The 22,283-nt window shown below is 39.9% G+C and overlaps 2 protein-coding genes across 8 annotated transcripts in view; both read right to left on the reverse strand.

Moving 5' to 3' along the window:
* Nucleotides 1–1,426: 1,426 nt before the first annotated feature.
* Nucleotides 1,427–6,023, reverse strand: drg1 (developmentally regulated GTP binding protein 1). Its single transcript, XM_058060239.2, has 9 exons — nt 5,833–6,023; nt 4,968–5,091; nt 4,590–4,765; nt 4,416–4,485; nt 3,872–4,041; nt 3,518–3,648; nt 3,211–3,378; nt 2,997–3,119; nt 1,427–1,993 (listed from the first exon to the last, which is right to left on the reverse strand). Exons 1-9 carry the CDS (start codon nt 5,869–5,871, stop codon nt 1,894–1,896), a joined length of 1,101 nt encoding a protein of 366 aa, XP_057916222.1. The 5' UTR covers nt 5,872–6,023; the 3' UTR covers nt 1,427–1,893.
* A 444-nt stretch (nt 6,024–6,467) lies between these two features.
* The window catches only part of kcnn2 (potassium calcium-activated channel subfamily N member 2), a 33,134-nt gene continuing 17,318 nt past the window's right edge, over nt 6,468–22,283 (reverse strand). For 5 of the 7 annotated variants that reach the window (XM_058058597.2, XM_058058575.2, XM_058058540.2 and 2 more), the window contains 6 exons: nt 20,427–20,845; nt 19,565–19,706; nt 17,779–17,889; nt 17,574–17,701; nt 11,223–11,292; nt 6,468–7,713 (listed from right to left, as the gene is read on the reverse strand). In XM_058058597.2, coding sequence (XP_057914580.2) covers nt 7,438–7,713; nt 11,223–11,292; nt 17,574–17,701; nt 17,779–17,889; nt 19,565–19,706; nt 20,427–20,845 — 1,146 coding nt within the window. In that variant the 3' untranslated portion in view covers nt 6,468–7,437. The other 2 variants (XM_058058560.2, XM_058058550.2) reach the window with 2 other exon arrangements.

Raw genomic sequence — 22,283 nt, forward strand, 5'->3', positions numbered from 1 at the left:
TTGAACACAAGCATTGTAAAGCAACACATACTTTAAAAAATATCTGCAATTGAATGTTTGTATATGAACACAGAGAAACTTATTGGTGAATAAAATATTATTTGTCTATTATATGTAAATGGCAAGTATATAGTATGTTACATTTATATGCAAGATTACATGAAAATGAGTGAGCGCTGCATTGCAGTGTAGTTCTGCTGTGCACTGAGTTGATTGGGGCTTCTATCATCCATAGTAAATACTGCAGGATACATACAGTATATTGTTTTATACTGCATGCCACTTTAAATTGAGTCTAAAATGGAAATACTAGAACTTTATCTTTCAGTATCAATGTGGCGTCCATGTATACATAAAAAAATAGAATATCCAGAAAGTGAAATCCGTGTGTTATATAGATTAATTAGTTATATATTATGATTATTGCCTACAGATAATGGAAACTCAAAATTCAGTGTCTCAAGTTTTGATTTTTTTTCTTGACAATTCTCAAGGATGTAGCACCTTTACCTTCCACTCAACTTTCTATGACTATGCTCGGGTAGAAATAAAGCACTCTGTGAGTTACCAGCTTCTTTAGTGGTGACCTTACCCTCCCTGTGGAGGGCGTCAATGACCGTCTTCTGGACATCTGTCAAGTCAGCAGTCTTGTGTAGCCTACTGACCCAGACAGAGACCATCTAAAGGTTTCAGGAAACCTTTGCTGGTGAGCTCATTCGACAATATTCTAATTTTCTGAGACACTAAAAGTTGGGTTTTCATGATCTGGAAGCCATAATCAAACGTACAAGAAATAAAGGCTTGAAATATTTCACTGTGTATTGAATGTATATAAATATATGGGTGAGCTGTAACTATGTTAATTGGCTACAGGCTTCTATGCAAGATGGCTGCTGCTCTTCATGGACGGTGCATGATAGCGAGCACGCCCCGACTGATGAAATGCTTTGGTATATGTGTGTTAGTTATGAACAGCTGGTGCATGATGTCCCCAAACTGCATGTGAGTGAATGAACTGATTAACCTGAGTGGCTGTCCCGACCACAGGGGGAGAGAAAGAGAGGGAGGGAGGGGGGGAATAAGTGCCTTCATCATCAATGTCACATAAATCACTGTGCTGGACAGGCCTTTTAAAATGAGACTTTTCTTTTTTTTTTTTTTTTTTTTTAGCCAGACTGGAGTGGTCGTGATGCTGCTGAGAGGCTATTTGTTGCAAAAGACAACTATCATGTGATGCAACATTTTGGACACACTTACCGGACGCAGCATTAGGCACTATCACAGAACACAAGAGTGACCGTTTTGGGACCTCAGGGTAAAATGTGTATGTTTTTTTTTTTTGATTAGCTGCAAAACTAATGGTATATCAAAATCAATGTTATGAATTATTGACCTGTGGTAGCCTCATACCTAACATTCCACTTTGCATACAGAAAATATTAAAGGGTTCAAAAGGGGTCATAAACAAAAAAAAGAAGTTCCATCTATGGCTGGTTAATTGAAATTACATAATATTTTATGAGTTATGAGAGAGATCGCAGTATGGCTTCATTTTAAATGGTTAATCCTGCAGGGGAAATAAAGATAGGGATGGTAGACAGACAGCAAGAAAGAAAGAAAGGAAGAAGAAAGAAAGGTCATAATAAAGGCCATTTTTGCAAAGGTTTGAGACTCATATGTTTTTATTGCGTAGCTATTTTTTTTTCATGTCAATGCAAGCCTTAACCAATATTCAATATGAACTAATCCTGGTGTTGAAGGGGTTCTGTGACATGCACATTCATGTCATTTCAAAATAAGAGAAATACTGAGAAGCACAAGACAAGAATGGTGTGATTGACTGCCTTTGTGATACCATGCAATAGGATTGTTCTTTTTTTTTTTTTTAATTCTTTACTTTTTCACCAACTGGATAACGTCTTCGTCCTCCATCACGTGGTCCTTGCCCACCTTTTGAGGGTTGTGTTTTACAGACGATCCCCACACGAGCGCGCTGAAAAGATGGGAGGGGTGGGGGTATTCACATGAATCATGTTCTGAATGTTTTCACGAGCTCAGACAGAAGCAAAAGTAAGCGAGCGGAAACGACACCCTCTTTAGCTGCGCGAGAAGGGGCTCTCTAATCTAGTATGACACCGTTTGGCCCTGCTCCCCTCCCTGGAGGATTGCTAATGCTCAGCAGCACTAATGTATTGACTGATTGATGACCCAGAGCGCCCATTTGGAGATGGACCCCGATCCAAAGCCTCTGGTAGGTAATATGTCTCAGCAGTATCCAAGCATAAAGAGGACGACTGCTGCGTCTGGTTAAAAGTCTTTTAGATCACTATTGTAGTGGTTAATAGGTTAGTTTACATTATTCTAGTGCCACCTTTTCAGAAAGCTAAAAATTCTCTGTGAATAAAAGTCTTTCTGTTCCAAGGGGGTTCACCCTTGTATTAATTCTTTGTCTGGGCACTCGATTCTGTGGAATGATACAGTAGAGGGCAAACTGAATAGTTGTGTAACGCTGTCATTTGATTTGGCCAAATTCATGTGCCTTACAAAATACCATAGCATTCTAAACATGTTGGTTGGTTCCTGAGCTGTATGTAAGTTCACGTTGATTTGAAAGATAATGTGCACGGTGCAGAACAAGTGATTAGGCAGCCTGCAAGTGACGAGGCAAGATGACATCTCGTCATGGCAAATAATGCACGTAGCGTAGCCTTTTTCTGTAATGGATTGAGGGAAACATGGCGGGTAGTCTACTACATGATGACTTGTTGATATTTTAACACCAATGTTCTGAATGGTGGTGTTGGTGTATGCACCACGCTGTCATTGTGTGCACAACTCACATAAACACAGCATACTGTGTGGGACCTGACCCACGTCATAAAGAAACAAGCCGTTCCCAAACTGCACAATACACATACAAAGAAGGGTGATAAGAGGAGCACCCTCAGGATGTACCACAAAAATTATGTACTCTTACGTACTGCTGCAATACTCACTATTTTAATTCTTTGATGAGGTTTTTGTGAATCTTCAGGCAGAAGTCCTCCACTGAGGTGTGTTGGTCAGGAAGAACCACAGGAGATGTGTAGTCCGGAAGCTGACCTTTGGGTTTGGTGTAGCTGCACGTAAACAAAACATCATACCTTAAAGTGTCTGAGAGGTGAAAACGAATGTCATAAAAAGACCGGCGACATCTGGTTGCACTCTTACATGCGCACAAGCTTTAGGTAGTCCCACATCTTCTCCAGCAGGTCATCAAAGTTCCAGCGATGGTGGGCCGAGATGGGCACACAGTGCGGGACCTTATAGATGACATCCAGCTCCTCGATGGAGATCTGGTCGATTTTGTTGAGCACGTAAATGCACGGAATGTAGACCCTGTCAGAACACAGTATTGTCACTGTGAGCGGTCACATATGTGAAAAGCCAAAGAACTACATTTTGACTTTTAAGGAAGCAGGTGGCCATGCTCACTCGGAACTAAAAAAGGACCGGCCGCCATGGCTCTCTGTCTTACCGATTCCCCTCAACTACATCGATGAGGTCGTCAGCTGTGGAGTCGCTGCGGAGGGTGATGTCAGCATTGTGGATCTTGTACTCTGACAAGATCGTCTTCACCGTGTCAGCATCCAGCTCACTTTGTGCACACTGCATCAGAGTGGGACACAAAAATTAAATATTATCAGAACCAAATATGGTAGCTAATATCATATGATAAATATTTACACTATACAACACAATGAACAGGCACATCCACTAGGTGGCAGCATTGTTAACTCGTGGCAGCATTGTTAAACAGACCGACACATAAAATGTCAGCAAGGAAGCATGATAATGGTGGTATGTGAGCGAGTCCCTGTGTTTAATGTACAGTGGCCGTGAAGTTGATGCCGCCTTTGTCCTTCTTCTTGAAGCCAATGTTGGGCGGCTGCTTGTTCAGTCGGATGCCGAAGCCCTCGAGCTCATGTTCTATTAGCTTCTTGTGCAACAGAGGCTTCAGCACGTCCAGCACGATCAGGATGAGGTTGCAGGTTCGAGCAACTACAACAATCACACAAACATGGCAAAGCATGACGACTTATTATATATAAACTTATACTGGCATTTAATCCAATAGCTGTCAGGCCTCAAATACTTGCCGGTTGGGTTGTCCATCTGAATAACTGTGTGCTGTACATTGTGCTATTAAGTGGTAATTTATATTTACTATGACCAATACCACCATGTTTTGCACAACTAAATATATATACATATGTTCAAGGCCATCTAAACTGTTCACAAAGATGTGTGTTCATGTTTCAAGTAAGGATTGTAGATTCCCCCCCCCCCCCCCCCCAGAGCAGTTTTCTTTTTAAAAATAGCAATACTACCTATTTGTAATATTAGCTATGTTGAACTTTTCAAAGTTACTTTACCTGCAATAACCTGTCTGCCTCTGCCTTTGCCATCCTTGGCCCCCTCAATGATTCCTGGGAGATCCAGAAGCTAGGACATATAAAGACAAAACTAACTCAGTAAAAAAGGACTCAAAAAACCCAAACAAAGATAAAAAAACAACAAAAAAAAAACAACAACAACAAGCATAGTACCTGAATTTTTGCCCCTTTGTAGCGAATGACTCCGGGTACTGTGGTGAGGGTGGTGAACTCGTAAGCGGCGACCTCGGAATACACGCCTGCCAGGTTGCTGAGCAGTGTTGACTTGCCCACCGACGGAAAACCGACAAAGCCAACACGGGCGTCACCCGTTTTTGCCACATCGAAACCTGAAAAGAGGAGAGGCTGGCAAAGTTAGCTTGCCATTACTATGTTGCTTTCACATGCTCATATTTCCCCGACAAGGATCAGGTACTCTCGTCATCCGGCATTTGAATGTGACGACGTCTGATTCCAACCCTCAGATTCCACTGCCTTATTGTTCTGTCTTTGTAAAATATGTAATTTGAAGAACTTCTACAATGCCGTTACCTTCTCCCGTGCCACCACCGCTGCCTCCTTTTGGAGTGATGAGCTCCCGCCTCAGTTTGGCCAGACGTGCCTTGAGCAGACCCAAGTGGTGAGCTGTGGCCTTGTTCCTCTGTGTCCTGGCCATCTACAACAAGGTCTCATTAGTTGGTCATTTAGCTTAACAATGGCCTCACAAGTACTACATTTACGAAACCAAAAACAAATTAACATGGGATTCCTGTTCTTCAATAAGTAACAACAACCGTACTATATATGATCACCAAAGGATACAATAAATACATATTTATTTATGTACATTTTAAACATGTATATTCGATGCTTGAAGTGAACTTCACTTCAGTGAAGTTAATATCTGATAAAATCACAATACACTAAATGTGAATGCTTGTGCCAACAAATATGAGTTACAACATAAATCTTACTCAAACTATTAAATGAAGACACCATTAATGTTTGTATTTTTGTGCTGTATGTAACGAGGTCAATCCTAAAATGTAGAAAAGTTATTAAGCTAAAAAAAACAAAAAATGTTTCCGTCGTATCACTGTTTTGTTATGGGACATTATGAAAAGCATTCCCCAAGGGAGTAACGTCACATCTGTCAACGGTACAGGTCAAATGTCTTTTCGAGCCGATAGTTGACGATACTTTCAAAACCAATTGACAGGAGCTTAAATTTAACATGGCAATGATGAATATTTGAAAGTTAAATAATTACAAAAAGCTGTCGTTTTGGAATATATAAAAGGAGAACCAGACGTAGGAATGCGGCTAATGTCTACTAGCATTACAAGCTAGTGGTTAGCTACAGCGTGTCTGATTCATTAGCTAGCTTGCAACACATATTTCATTCATTCCTTCTTACCTCATTTTCAATCTCTGCTATTTTGGCGAGTATGCTCATGATGGCTTCCTGTTCCAATCCGCGTTAACAGTATAAATTGGGAAAATGACACAAAGAAAAGTGGGCAAAGTTAAAATGTGCACGACCAGCACACATACAGAGATGTCTACCACGCAGGCGTCACCGTCCCCGCAAACTTCCGCGTGGTAAATCTCGCGAGAGTGTGCTTTCGCCGGGCGACAACGCTGATATTATGCAATATGAGGACAATTCAATAGCGAATATACAGGATATATACGTTAGTTACGTCGCATACATTATAATCCGTATGCGGTCACCATGTCGCTTACATTTGGGGACTGAATGCACTTACATCCATTTATCCTTACTGAGTAGGATTATTCTATTGTATTTCCCCATATGGTGTATATTTACTCAACTTTAGAGTCCCAGGTGTTTATCAGGAGCGTGGCCTTCATTTAGTTTAAATACATCTACTTCAAATTATATTAATTTTAATATTGACCCACCTCATTACAAATGGAGGTGTGGTATTTATTAGACTGCAGGCCACTATTTGAAGAAATAATTTAGACACAATGAACGCTGCATGGTGTGAAACCAATGAGGGTGGTCCACATTAAAATCAGACACATCAGAAATCAGTTGCCAGTAACATTTATCATTTCTGCTTATGCATACAACTCACCGGAACAATTTCCTGTAAAAATAAATGCAATTTGATTGATGACATAACTTGGAGGGGGGGAGAAAATAAAAATCCATAACAACATTCTGTAACAAAGAAACCCTTAGATGGCTTTGTTTTTAGCCCATATTCAATATATGTTGACGCCAGTCTGATGAGGTTTAAAATCACATGCTTGGTATGCTGAATCTGTTTGTGCCCAGATCCCTGTTGTTGTTTATTACTGTAGGAGGTGTGCTTGTCCTCATCAAAATATATAAAAATAGTACTTTTCTATAAGGTAGACACGGTTTCAGCAAGTTGTTGTCATCCAGCTGAGGTGACAGCAAGCACAGATAGCACATGGAGGAAGTGGAAACACAGCAAGACAAGAGTCATGATTGCGTTTGTGACATCTCTTCTGTAGTCATGTTGTGTAAATAACAAAACCCATGCCCCAAATCCTCTATTTATCAGTCGTTATTGAAGTGAATTGATTATTATTATTATTATTAAAAAGAAAGTGCAGTTTGAGACTGACGCATTCACTGTGATTATTCGGACTGCCTGTCATTGACCTGCCCCGCCTTCCAAAATAGTCATTCTACTGATGTTGATGCTGTTATTAACCTAAAAGATTATACTTGTGTGTATTTGCCTTTTGCTGTCACTCTAGTCTGATTTGCTTTGAGGGAGACGTCGTTCATGAGAAGCACTATTTTAGTGCACTAGTTTCCCACCTGCTGACAGAGGGAAGAATCATGCCACCAGAGTAACAGAAAGCAAAAAAACAAAAAACTGCATGTCATTATCCGCTATCTTGGATTCTGTCATCAGAATTGGAATAATACTTATTGAAGCCATAAGGCTTTAAGATAAATGCAACTTGGCCATATGATGGCAAAAGTCTTCAATGGAGGCCTTCCCTTCTGTGGACCCTAGCTGCTCTCGGAGGAGGTGGGTGGCGCCGTGGACGATGACCTCCGCCGCGACGCCGACTGCGAGCGCTCAGGGCTGTGTTTGTCGTAAGGCTGGAGCTGCACCTCCAGGAAGTCCCTGTGCTGCTGGCTGATCACCTGGCTGATGAGTCCTGGCAGAGCCTGCAAGTTAGTCAGTAGAGTCTCCAGCTTGGTCTCCAGCAGAGCAATCCTCTTCTCCATGTCCTCCCCTCGCTCGTTTAGGTCCGACACCATGTCATACATGATGTTCTGAGTCTGGGACAAAGGGGAGAGAAAACACAAGTTTGTCTTCAAATCTTTCACAACAGATGACAAACCTTCTTCTTTAATGAACACACTCAGCTGAAAATAATTTCTGAAAAGGAAACAAGAAGAGCACAGGTTATTTTTTAAGCCTCATACAAAAAATCTCAAGTATCTCGTCAACCCTTTATTAGGTAGGAACCATATTTGTTACTATTTTGGCCAGCGTGTATTTACCAAAACTGCAAACACGACGGGCCGTGAATTGGAAGCATGCAACATATTTGGAAAGAAGATGTTATTACCCAATTGGATAAGTCATTATATACATTTGTCCCTTGTTTATCGCAATTGGTTCCTTAATTGTGATATGTAAATTTCCATGACGTAGGAATCAATATAAATAAATTGAATATTTTCATAGTTAGAGCATAGAAAGCCTGTTTCTAAATACGGTTTTTAACACTATTAGAGCTCTGCAGCCAGGAAATAACACCCCCATAGTCACCTTTACGCTCCTCTTAATCTTTGGTTATTGTTATGTTATTCTTATGGTTATTTAATTAGCATATGAAGTATATTGCACAACACAGCAACAACACGACCAATATTTTAAAGTGCACTGAGAGGTAGGCAACTTCAAACTTCAAATACTTCAAATGCAGCTACTATCACGATGTGTTAAAAACTACATCATGAGGTTGTCTACAGCCACAGCAGTTATTGCCAGTGTTTTTGTGAGACAGGCACTAAATAGAGGCCCCAGATTTTTGTTTTTGTTTTTGTGGACCAAGGACCTGGTGACTATAGGACACTTGATGGTTAACTGAATAGGAGTGTGAAATTTACAGTACAATTTTAAACGTCTTTAGACAGCAAATAGAACGAGACTGACTCAACAGTGCCAAATAGTGCAGTCCATTTTGCAGCAAGTGAATCAATTCCACAAAATCGATCAGTTCTTTAACAATCAATAATGATGCACACAACTAGGTTGACATGTTATTTCAATAAGTTACCAAAGACCACTGTACTGAAACAGTCAATGTCAGGTTATTATTCCCTATCAGAAATAACCTATCTACAATAACATTGGAATATCTGATCAGTAAATCCAAGTAAAAAAAAAGTATAATAATAACTAACAAAGTGTATCCAAAGAAGAGTAAAGGTTAAAAGCAGACGACCATATCCAGTATGGTTGGTGGCACATTCAATAGCTCAAGCACATCCGTTATTTTTACAGCTGCACACTCCAGATGCAGCAGCAGCAGCAGCCTATTTAGCAGAGAAGACGTCGGGCCAGGAGGGTAGATTTTATACGGGTAGGGTATTCATGTTTGCGTGCACAGTCGCCGAGTACATTAGCCTGCATGACCTTGAGTTGATAGAAATAGGTGCTGCTGACATTTATATACTTCCTACTCCTCTCATGCATCTGGTCACAGAGATTTACACACATATTCAACATTCCGGGACTGCGGAGGTTTAGACATTTTAACCCAATGCCTGTACAGCGGAAGTGGCATCTGTAAAGCTGACCTTAAAAAAAAAGATGATGTTTGCTGTTGAGAATAGAGCGAACCTTGTCAGAGCGAGGTAAGTAAGTTAGCAAGAAAAAAGTGATGTATAGAATTACTTCAGTTCATTGACACACACATCAAAGAGATAGCTTGCTAACAAAACAGCAGCACCTACTGAGGCACATAAACAGCCTCAGAGATGAATTAAAGCGCCGGGTGTTTATATTCGAGGGCATGGTTATTCAACTAAATTGTTCTGGGGGCCACATTTTCATTTTCGGACCGAGGGTGCCATATATTTCCCTTCACTATTATTCTTCATGATGTACAAATATTGTATATAGTACACTACCAGTCAAAGTTAGGAGACCAATGAAATATAATAGAGGATCTTGGGCTAGTGTTTTTGCAGCCGGTCAACAATTTTTTGCGATGTCACGCTTTTTCAAAAATTAATAAATGACGGCTGTATGTAGTAGACTATGATACATTATTAGTCTAAACGTATTGTAATCCATGTAAGATATAGTATTCTGGTCACTAAATGGCAAGAATGACAAAATATTGAGACATTACCTTACGTCAGCCTTTTACATTACCTTACATCTGACAGAAAACGTTCTTCTCCCATCTCGTGTGGAAGTGGTTAACTTTTTGGCTTCTTAAGTTTAGAAGTAAATTACAGGCTAACTGGTTAGCTCGCTAGTTGCAATGTGGTGTAATCAATAAGTAATAATAGGAGTATAAGGGTGATTATAGGCGTTTTATTTCATGTCTACAGGGCTCTAATAATGTTAAAATATAAACAGGTTTTCTATGCTCTAATTGAATTTATTAACTTTGAATATATATATATATATATATATGAATCGCGGAAATTCATTTAATACATTCAGATCTGGAACCAATTAACCGCTATAAACGAGGGATGACTATACATGTAATGTTTTTTTCTTAATGTATTTTACATTCTGTCTCCCTCAATAAACTACCTACAATAAACTTACCATAAAAGGCGTTCATATTACCTTACTGTTCATAGCCCACAGTATATGTGCATATATATTTTAAAATCTCGAGTACCCTCATGGGTACTTGTATCCCCATTTGAGAACCAGTGCCCTTTATGAGAGCTGCTGTTTTTAAGGACCTATTGAAAAAACGCAAGAGCCCTCTGCCTTTGGGCCCCCGGTTGAATAGCCCCGTTCGAGAGGCAACCTCATTCCGCCCACCATGCCTTGGTTTTTGCATTTCTCTGCATTTCTGTAAGATAACAGTAATATGAGAGATGTGATGTAAAATAGTAATTCATCCTCTTAGTAGGTCAAACTGTTACTGCAGCTACACTGCCCTCTTGTGGTGGTGACACCCTTATACAACCGCAGGGCAAAGGGCAAGCAACTCGAGTGCATAAGCCATCTTTTGCAATGCGACTCCCTACAGTCATGCAGCTGTTTTTATAGCATGATGCATTGCCAAATATTAGACTCCATGACACCTTGGAGCCGACCCAGTTTGACTGCAGTGTTCTTTGTTATTGTCGGAGCCCTCCACCCCTACTGTGTGTATTTGTGTGTGTGTGTGTGAATCATCAGAACCCAGAGTGTCTTTTCCCAGGTTAGTGGTTCTGCTGTGTCAGGTTGGCTCGCTGCCCAGTCTTTCCCTTAAACTTCTGTTTAGTGTATCTGGAGACAAACTTTCACAAAGTACAGTGCACGCACACAAACACACACACCCCCACGCACACAGACACACACACACACATACACACAAGAAGGGTGTGTACTGTAAGAAGACATTGACAAGAGGTGAGTGCAGACAACCAGAATGCATGTGAAATGCCTGTCTGTTCATTTGACACCTGTAGACTTTTTGAATAGAAGATTGAAGTAGCATGCATGGCAACAAGAAGACAAGGAAAAGAGGAGAAGCAGCTTATCAGTCTGTCCTGTGTGCAATGTGCAATGCAGCAGAGAACTGGGATAGTCCATTGCTTACCTTGGCAAGGTCCACTAGAGAGTTTGCTTGGTCATTCAGCTTGCGTTGCTCCATTTTAACACTTCTCAATCTGAACACAAGACCATCCACAGGCCGGTAAATGAAGGCTGCCATCAATGGGGAATTTTTGAGGGGCGGGGTTAGCTTTGTGCACACACAGGGCATACACACGCAGTCCTGGGACATGCACAAGGATGTGTGTAGAGAGAATGCAAGGAAGAGGGTCGCTCGTTTTGGTTTGAGCTGCATGCAAGTGGGAAAGGAGAGTTACTGCACGTCTTCCTTAGCTAGTACTAACAATACTACAGTTATGAAGTGTGAGCGTATTGGTTGCTCAGTTGAAACTTTCTTCAGTGCTATAATATACGCATTGTCTGGCGCACATTACCTGTTTACATTTTGACAATAGCAATTAACTTATCCCTCTTACAGTCAGTGATGTTTTGAGATGGCCTTGGTTAAGCAAAGTGCATCCATGCAAATGATAAATTATTAATTGTATCAGGAAAATGCTACTGATATACGACACACCCACTCACAATAGGTCAGCATCTGAAATGTAATGGTACGTATTAAATTTAGATAAATTATGTTTTTATTTGCTATGTTCGTTATTATTTATTTTTTCTTTTTACTCCACTTTACTCAACCCAAAACTTAAAAAAAATATTTTTAATTAATTTGACTTTAATTCCTAAGAAAAAAAAACATCCATTCATTTTTTATGCCACTTATCCTCACTAGGGTCGCTGGGGTATGCTGGAGCCTATCCCAGCTGTCTTTGGGCAAGAGGCGGGGCACAATTTAAAGTGTTGCATTTAAATAACCCCATAAACCTTTTTTTTTCTAAAATCTGCTATTCTCCTTTTGCCTTCATAAACTTTAGAAACATTTAAGAAATGTACTTTATCTCCCCATGATTAAAGTGCTTGTAAAGTCGTATTTAATGCACCTAAATGGATCATTTGGTTATGTAAATGTCAGAACAATCACTAGGGGACTAAATCTGCTGATGCTTGCTCTTATGCAATGCTTGAGGAGCATCTTTTGTCCTGAATACAGGCGCATTTGAGCAGCAGAGGGCGCCAAATGAGTCACGGAAAAAAAATGTCCTGATCCCAAAACATCCCTCCCATATGGAGCTGCTGTAGGTAATGTGGGATGATGAGACATGAGCCTGCAGTCGGTGGTAGGACTTAATGTATTTCACTGCTGGATGACCGATAGTCAAGCGGTGTCGAGGTCAGCACGGGAGGAATGCTCCACCTGCCTTTTATTTTCTATGCCTCGGTCAATCACTCCTCATGGGCAGTTGTGCATACGAAGAGCCTCTCTGAATCTGCTTGCTATTCATAAGGAGAGAGTGGCAACACAAAGCTCCTCTACACTATTTATTCTTCATTTTGGCATCGCTCTCTTCATTCGAATCCTTATGGAAATGATATTTGGTCTTGCGTGTAAAGGACAGGGCGGGCATTTGTGCGACCGTGTTATACTTTTATCATGGCTGACAGTTTTACGGTGTCAGTCAAATGACGTCACCTTGACCTTTCTTCTTGAGTCACGCTCCTCCTCTCACATCTCGCCGTTTATAAGGCACAAAGAGTCACTGCTCCTCGCCTTGACTCCTATCTTAACCTTGGGGGTGGACAGGGAGAAAGATACAGTGGAACCTCCAACGTTGAGGTCGTACAATTCGGAGTCTCATTAACATTTTCAAGAAAAAGAATATGGAAGAATATACAGCATGACATGATGTGACAGTATTAACAACACCCTCTACAAGGGAAACTACAAGAGAACACTGGAAATTACGTGTAAATTTGTGATTATCAAGTGTAGGCTTTGTTGTGCACTTGTGTGCCAGTTTAAGAATGTTTGAAAATGTCATGCATCAGGCAAACATTGTTTTTTTCCCCCTCCCACTAATAACAGTCAACCTTCTTTTTTTTTTTTTTTTTTTACAATTGTGTGACAATTTAAAAGTTTGTCTAACAATTTCATAATTCGTCATTTAAGATTCCTGTGTTTTTTGGTTCTTTTATTAACAGCTGTTAACTTCTTTTTACACTTGTATGGCTGTTAGGGAACAACGAAATAGTGCTGAAAAATGCACACGGTTAATAATAGCTTCATAATGAGCAGGTGGTCTATTTCCATTATTTCCTATGGGGCTAACAGTTTGGAAATCCAGTGTTGGAGGTTCCACTGTATTATGATGAACTAACAGACCTAAATTTGGTAAGATTTGTCCAAAATTAAAAAAAAAGAAAAAAAAAACATAAATAAATAAACAACCACTGTATCGTAGTTGACTGTGGTCTAAAAAATATTGTTATATGTACCGTAGTATGCTGGTCACTAGGTATCAGTAATATGGTTACATTATTTTTCACACTGCGTGAAGACTGGCTACTGAGCCAGCATGAAAAAAAAGGTTCACCTCTCATTCTGTGTGGTCTGCGGTTTGTTTTTGGCTTCTTTGTCCTTCTTCCCGACTCTGTTTGAAACATTTTTTTGAAACTTTTGTTTGAAATTGGCAACGCTAACGGCGGCTGTCTCTCATGTCCCCATAGTGATACCATAGCCTGTGATATAAACAAAGAAAATCATGAGTTTAAAAGTGACTATCGGGGTGTTACTTCATGTTACTTCATACTACAGGGTTCTAATAATGTTAAAACATGTATTTAGAACGTTTTCTATGCTCGAACTATGACATTTTTTCCATCTTTTAACTTTGAATCCTACTTGAGAGTGTGAGGTCCAGTGCAGCCCAAAATGTGGAAATACATTCTGTGTTATTTCTCGCAGTCGGAACTGGGCTTCGATGTGTGCTGTGTTGCCATACGTAAGAGCATAGACAGCCCAGGCGTGTTAGCGGCCTCATTAGCATTGAGGGGCGCTGGTACAACGTTGTTGATGTTACTCACGTCAAGGGTAACAAAATGTGGCGATGTGCTTGAGAAGCAGAGAGGAGTGGAGGGTAAGAGTAAAGCATTTACTCTCCACCGATAAACAAGCAACAGCCACTTAACGTCACAGACGATGACCCAGAAAAGGAAGTTTGTGTAAAAGTGTGATCAGCTACTGTGAAATCATCAAGTAAGATTATATGTTTAAAAAAATTATACTGTGACCATTTTGGTCCCTTGATTGCATTATTTGCAGGATTAGCCACAGCAGACTGCATTTTATTTATCATTTATGTTGAAAGAATTCAGTTATATGTGTTATTTATTTTACATATATTCCACTCTCATTGCATTATAATCATAAGGTTTTTGTTTAGTTTTTCTTACTAGCTCTAAATGCAGTGTTACCTCAAGTCAGGTTGGAGGTAGGCCTAAGACTAAACTTGAAAAGAGAGAGCGATGACATGTCTTTGCAACAGTGTCATCCAACATGGAAATAGAGGAAATGTGGCTGCAAATGTAGGAACAGGCCAAACAATGGTTCCACACACCGAAAGATGACCCCCGAGCCCTGATCGGGGTGACAAACAACAAAACACACAAAAAAAGAGTAAGTAAAAACTGTTGCGCTAGCTGTAGAGCTCTAGTCGTCATCCTTTGGTACATGAAAGCACAGTTGATTGGGAGTTTAATCAGTGGCTTTCTGATTAAAGATCAGTTTGTCATCACATTCATGCAGAAATGGAAAGAAGAACACCCTCCATCACTGATAATTGAAATTCACTTGACATGCGTGTGCTGGTGTGTTTACACGGCGCAGTATGTGTCTCACCAGCGTTGATTTCAATGACACTTTTGATACAATACTCTGAGTGTATCATTACATAAGTAAAGGCATGAATTTCACTTATCAAATGAAGGTGTGTCATTTTTGTAGTCATATTATCGGGTTCAAGGACAAGCTCTCGTCAGCATGCACACAACAGGTCTGGGTCTAAATGTGAGGCGAACACTTACTTTCGAGCTCTATTGCATTGTGTTGACAACAAACAGGAAAAAAAAAGGGAACATGAAGTAGACAAATGAATTATTGCAACATCAGATAGACATATTCAGATGGCAAAATTCGCTTTCTCTTGAGTCTGGCTGCTGTGCAAACCTCATCACCGCCGTCTTGACTTATTGCTTTGGCAACCACAGTATTATCTCTCTGCAGTCTTGCTTGTTTGCCACTGCACTCGCTCTCTCTTGGCTGCATTCAATCCCCTTCTTACACCAAGCAATCACACACACAAACTCGAGAGGCAACGACACAACCTTGCTGCTGACGTCAGGCATTTTACACTCCACCAAAACCAGACAAGACAGACAGCCGGTGCCTCAAAGCGTGGACAGCCTTCCAGCTGTTTGCACCTCACATCATTTATTGCCGCAAGAGAGGGTGTTTCACAACAATGTGATGTGTCACCACTGCCGCAATACAAGTCACACCATGCATTCAGAAAGTATTGCAAAAGCAGGTACTATGAGGTACTTTTACTACCTGGTCAGCCGTAGTCCTCCAGGGTTGCACACATTCTCATTAGCTATGGAAAACAATAATAACAGTATACCACAGTCTCCACTTTTTGCTGCCCTCAATGTCCTCTGGAATAATACTGACTCTTTACTGAGAGCCACATTCATTCACTATGTTTCCTTCTGACCGATGTGTTCACGGTGGCCTGGTTTTTGCAGTTTCATTGTTACTATTTTCATATAATTGAATGGAATGAGATTTCAATAATAACCTTTTGGGGGGAATTTTTCCCATCATTCACAATCCTTATGCAAGCCACAAACACACATATTTCTTTTTCCTGTGCGTTCTAAAGATATAAAAATAGACAAAAAGGCAGCTAAGATTGCATGTAATGGGATGCAACTTTTCCACTTATAAAGGTTTTTTAAAAAAAATGCCAACAATGCCCCATTTACATGATGTAACCTGCACAGTGACATTGTTATTATTATTATTATTATTAACACTGTTACGCCAAAGAACTACTTTACTACCATTTTACTAATGGCCTCACCACTCACTCACAGAGCACAACGCAAAATTCCCCCAAAAAGTGCATTTTCCTTCAATGCCCCATCCTCTTTGATGAAGCAAAAGAGAAAAGGGTAGACAAAAACCTCTGTGGTGGATGACTATAAATTCAATGTCTGAATACTTCCTGAATGCATTGTGCATGGCCACGCAGCCTTTTACAACTCACTACTTTGATCTGCTTGCTGATAGCCATTTCCTGTCCTACATTGATCTTGATACAAGTATCATGCTCTGTTCAGACGATACTTGAGGCTCTCCAAACAAGACAACACACACACAAAACACAAACTTTTCAGGATGCTGAGCACTGCCTTCCACACAGAGACAGACGTGACTCTTTCCTTCCCAATCTACTTCCTTTATAGATTTACTTTTATCTCCAAGGGAGCGCCCTAATGAGGAAAGCAGCAGGATCGTGTGACATCATCGCTTCAAACTGTGGGGACATTATGACTTGAGGAAGCGTAAATAGAATGACGACTTTGAGAACAGCACCGAATGTGGATGCGGGTTGCAGCAGCAGCAGCAGCAGCCAACATTTTGTGTGTACTCTTGGAAACAAAAACCAAAAATGTCAGGAGGATTCATGAGAAAATGAAAATCACATACAAAAAGGGCCATTTAGAGATGTAAAACTACAGGTAGCCGACAAACATCCACAGAGCAGCATTTTTTAAAGGTGTACAAAATAAATAAGAGCACATCTTTGGTTCAACACAGCACTGAGCTGATTGCTGCTGAAAGAAGCCTCTGTGTCAGTGAAGAAAAACAGCAGCAAGGTGAGGCTAAAATCAATACTTTAGTGGAGTCACAGCACACTTTGGCTGTCCTCAGAGGCTAAAAGACCGGCTGACAGGTGAGAGTGTGAATAAAGCCCGTTAGAACCAGAATAAAAACCAAGCAGTTCAGGTCAGCCTAACAGAAGACTCAACACATTCGACATGACAGCAAGAATAAAATAAATGCTTTGTTGCAAAATGTGTATCTCCACAGCAGAGCACAAGGGATATTTTACATAACTCATTCCGAGGAAAAAACCTGTTTTACATATCACTCCAACCTTGTTCTTAATACGTAAAGGGATTACACCAGCCTTTTATGTGGCACTGAGTGCAATGTTGCATATATTCTACCATGTAGAATCTACACACAGTCGCATCAACTGCTCAGCTGTGAAATGAAAGTGAAGTCAAGAAGGGTAGAAGATCCTTGAAAAACAGTGTGAGCTCGTTTGGTTTGCTACAGGTGTCAAACAATTCAGAATGCAGGTTGAATGTATAAGGCACAGCTGAATGAAAGGTGCCGGCAGAAGACAGCCTGCTTTAAAAGCGTGCTACCTACTGATGAATGGCTTGGAGGAATTTCCTCTGGTGCTTCCTGACTCTGGCATGGTCCATCTTCCTCACCAGTTTGGTGTTCTTGTAGATGAGCCACGTCTCCCTGAGAACATTCGCTGCTGTGTTTTTCACCTGAAGGCAAACAGAATCTTAGTCATATCTGATTTGAACGATGATAACACAATCAGAGCAGAAAGGCCATTACTCACTCGTTTGGTGAGCTGGGTGTCCATCATGAAGTTGTGAACATGCTTTTCAGCTTTGGTTAATTCCAGTTTCTTGGCCACCACAGCCACCACCAAGGCAGTGCAGCCCGCACCCTGGGAAATAGCCAGTAAAGTGTCAATTTATATGCATGCTACAAATGTAATGACCACAATGTATCCCACTGGACATCTTATGGGTTATCTCATGCATTCCAATAGAAATATAAGACATAGTAGAAGTAGTAGGGGTTCTGCATTAAAAAAACATTGGACCCAGTGGCGGGTACGTTGAGCTAAAAACAGCTTTATACGGGACTGGAACTACGTGGCGTGCACAGCAATCTAAAAATTATTTCCCGTGTAAGCAGTAATGGTAATGGTAATGGTTTTATTTAATTTGAACATGCATCAGATTACAATTGAGTACATCCCATAATCAGTTCACAGTTCCACATGTCCAAAAGGAGTAGGAAGAAGCAAAGCCTATTAAATCCTACCCCTTCATCTGGTACTTTTACAATCAGTAACTGTTACATTCGTTCACTTCCTGCTTTCCATAATACAGTTTAAGTTTTTTTTGTTTTTTTTTTTAATAATGTACCTCGTACCGAAGTACGAGGTGATATGACCATCCAATGACATAATGTGTACCATAGTAAGTGTCAATATAGTGATATATATATAGCACATCATGACTGGTTCAGCAGTGACATGAAGTGGAAGATAATATCATATTTTGAAGTCTTATGAAGCAATCTCTGACATATCTAAGTTATATCAATTGTACAGTTACGACAGCCTCTGTTTGGGCTACTCGGAGCGTCAACTGTCCACTATCACCGTCAGGTTTCAAAAGGATGCACTGAATGAACAGGATAGCCCAAGCTAAATGACTAATTGCCTAGAGACAACCAAGAGTCAATGAGAGCCTGACGAAGTGTGTGATGAAGGACTTATGAGGTTTGTTCCATTGTGATATTTGTCAAGATGACTCGAGTGGTTGTAGTTTTCAGGAGGAGGACGAGGAGGAGGACAGCAATTAATTACTTTTGTGGTAGGCTACTCTTTAACTGGTCGTTATACACTCACTGCTCAGCATTGTTTAACTAGCCATATTACGACACACTGGGAAATTAACATTTTGGTATATACTATGTATGTATGCATGAGGAATTGTGCCCAAACTTTTGGCTAGTAGTGTATATCCATTCATAGTACTATGTACCATAGTAAGTGTCAATATAGTGATATATATAGCACATCATGACTGGTTCAAGACTCTTCATCCTTGTATTTAGCAAACATCAACTGCTTGTATTGTTTCTTGAATTGGCTCATCGTTGTGCATTGTTTGATTTCCTTACTCAATCCATTCCATAGTTTGATTCCACATACTGAAATGCTATGGCTTTTTAACGTAGTCCTAGCATAGAAGTGTTTCAAATGTACTTCTTCCCTGAGATCATATTTCTCCTCTCTTGTATAGAAGTATTGGATGACATTTTTAGCTAATTGGTTGTTTTTAGCCTTATGCATTATTTTAGCTGTTTGAAGATGAACTATATCAGCAAGTTGAAGTATTTGTGATTTTAGATATAAGGAGTTTGTATGTTCTCTGTAGGCGACATTATGAATTATACTTACTGACCTTTTTTGCAGTACATTTTGCAAGTGAAGATTGCTTTTATAGTTATTATACCTTATAGTAGTAAGGTATAATGTTTGGTTATCCTAACACGTTTGTCTTTACAGTCTTTCAAAACAATTCAAAATGTTTTTCTTATCTCACCATAATGCCAGTCAGGAGACAGACTCCTTTCCCACAGTACGTGTTTGGGACCATATCTCCATATCCAATGGTAAGAAAGGTGATGGAGATCAACCACATGGCTCCTAGGAAGTTGCTGTTGGTGTCCTGGTGGTCGTGATACCTGCAATAAATTGCAATAAATTATGCACAGTGACAGGTTGGGCAATTTTTCGGCAACCTAATGGCACAGAGTGAACATATACTTTGGTAATTGTATTGCTGCTTGCTATCATTGGACAATGCAAACACTCCATCATACACTTGTTACTTGTATGATGGATATTTGATATACAACAACTTTGCTCAAATTTTACACATATGCTTGCCAGTTCCCTAAAGTTGTGTACCGAATTTGACTTAAAGTCACAGCGCATTGAGTTGTGAGAGTGTTTTAATAACAGCGTCAACATGTGGTGTATTTGTGTGAAAAATAATAGCACATGCAACATAGTAGGGGTGCATGGTGTGATGAAAAGTCACTCTTTTGTGTGCAGGTGTCCAAGAATAGAGAGTATTTTGTTCGCATCATTTTTAAATGTTTATGGCAATTAAAAATGTTAAAAAAGTCACTTAAAACACAGCCTGTGTAGTAAATGGTGGTTTTATGGTGGTAACACTTCAAACTGATTGTTTCTATTTGCATTATTCCCAATAGGAATAATTGGTCAACTAGTGTCCTTGGATGGATTGGACACAATCTTTAAGGATCCACTGTACTTTGTTGCTAGAAGCTAATTGAGCACTTGAATGCCTGGTGATGATCTATTTTTGTGCCTTATGTATGTTTGATGCTGAGAGGCAAAGCATGGCGTGAGGAAAAAAAAAGGGTGGATCCAGGCACCTCTCGCAAGCTCTCACAGTCCATGCAGCAATGATCCACAGTGAGATGGTGAAGACCAGCAGCACCGTCCCGGGACAGATGGTCATGAGGGTCTTCATGACAAAGCGTGTGTTGAAGTTGATCTTGTTGAGTGCTCCGATGCTGCGCGACGAGGCGTCTGTGAAGAGCTTGCTGTGCAGCAGCATGACGCGAGCGATGAGGTACAGTCGCAGGAACATAGGGATAGACAGGATGATGTCCACATCAGCGTCCGTCATGGATGGCATATAGGAGAAGGCCAGGCGGGCGTTCCAGGTGAAGGTGTAGTTCCCCGGGATGGGGTGGATGGCGCACACCAGGATCTCCAAGCAGATGAAGAAAATGCGTTCATATGTCATGGCTATCCTCCAGTCGTCTGCTGCATTGTCCACCATAAATAACTGCAAGCAAAGGGGCAGAGAGTGAAGCTTTGGTGGGTGGGAGAGAGAGAGCCAATATTTTCATCATTGTGACGGGGCAAGCTATAGGAAATCACTAAAGCCTTTAAACAATATGTCACTAATGGTCGCAGGTCATTAAAGTACACTTCTCAGCTCACATTACTCAAAGACTATTTGTGTCTCATTTCTGATTTGCCCCAAGTTGTCGCACATTGTACACCGACATAGCATCCCAGAAAAACAAAGAGGGTTTCCTCCACAGCACATCCACATGTGCGTATAAATTAATGACAAAGAATGTATTACAATAAACAAATTATTCAAAAAGCCAAAGAAATTGCGCTCCTGCTTGATGATCCATAAAACAGCTCACAGCATTTTACTCTGACAATCTACAAATGGAAAAATCTTGGGAAAAATAAAAGGTATATATAAAAAAAACAACATTCTGCCTTTACAAATACAAGATTGCTTTGATGGACGATATGTTTACCGTATTGTTGTAGTCCTCAGTCATGTGTATGGAGAACAGCGTAAGTCTTCCCTTGTCGATACTGCAGTGTTACATTATTTTGATATACTGTATGGCATGTATTACATTGGACAAGTGCAGAGTATATGAAAAAATGTAATAAATAAATAATAATAATAATAATACATTTTATTTGTATAGCGCTTTTCAAAATACTCAAAGACACTTTACAGAAGAATGGAGTTGAATAAAAGCAAGTAAACAGAGTAAAAGATACATTAAAATACAACATTCATTTGTTAATACACAGTTAAAACATGAGAAAAAGCGGGGCGGGACACAGCAGTCAGGTATAAAATGAATAAAATGAATAAAAATAACGTCCACTTTTACTCATGTTTTAAATGTGTAGAAACGAATGAATGTTGTATTTTAACATATCTTTTACACTGTTTACTTGTTTTTATTCAACTCCATTCTTCTGTAAAGTGTCTTTGAGTATTTTGAAAAGCGCTATACAAATAAAATGTATTATTATTATTATTTATTTATTACATTTTTTCATATACTCTGCACTTGTCCAATGTAATACATGCCATATAGTATGTCAAAATAATGTAACACTACTTGTTTTTATTCAACTCCATTTTTCTGTAAAGTGTCTTTGAGTATTTTGAAAAGCGCTATACAAATAAAATATTATTATTATTTATTAAACACTGCTCATTCGCAATTAAGCTACAGACAACAAAACAGTGTGTTCCCAGTAAGATTTACAAAAAACACACATCTAAATTAATAAATGAGTCTCACAATGTTAGGAAATACACATTTCTGGAACAACTGAGGCTTGCTGAAAAATAATATAATATGGGACTTTAAAGCAGTAATGTTTGTACTGAAATGCCGTGTCTGTGTGTGCATGCATTCCGCCTTTTTTTTTTTCCCCACCTCTCTGATTTCTCT

This window comes from Doryrhamphus excisus, linkage group LG10, assembly GCF_037039965.1.
Source record: "Doryrhamphus excisus strain RoL-2023G ecotype Guam linkage group LG10, RoL_Dexc_Guam_v1.1, whole genome shotgun sequence".
NCBI classification, from domain to species: Eukaryota; Metazoa; Chordata; class Actinopteri; order Syngnathiformes; family Syngnathidae; genus Doryrhamphus; species Doryrhamphus excisus.

Coding starts and splice junctions, on each gene's coding strand:
- drg1 (XM_058060239.2), bottom strand. CDS start 5,871: ATGAGCATACTCGCCAAAATAGCAGAGATTGAAAATGAG. Junction 4,486..4,589: donor ACAAAGGGGCAAAAATTCAG/GTACTATGCTTG, acceptor TATATGTCCTAG/CTTCTGGATCTCCCAGGAAT. Junction 3,649..3,871: donor GCATCAACTTCACGGCCACT/GTACATTAAACA, acceptor ACTCTGATGCAG/TGTGCACAAAGTGAGCTGGA.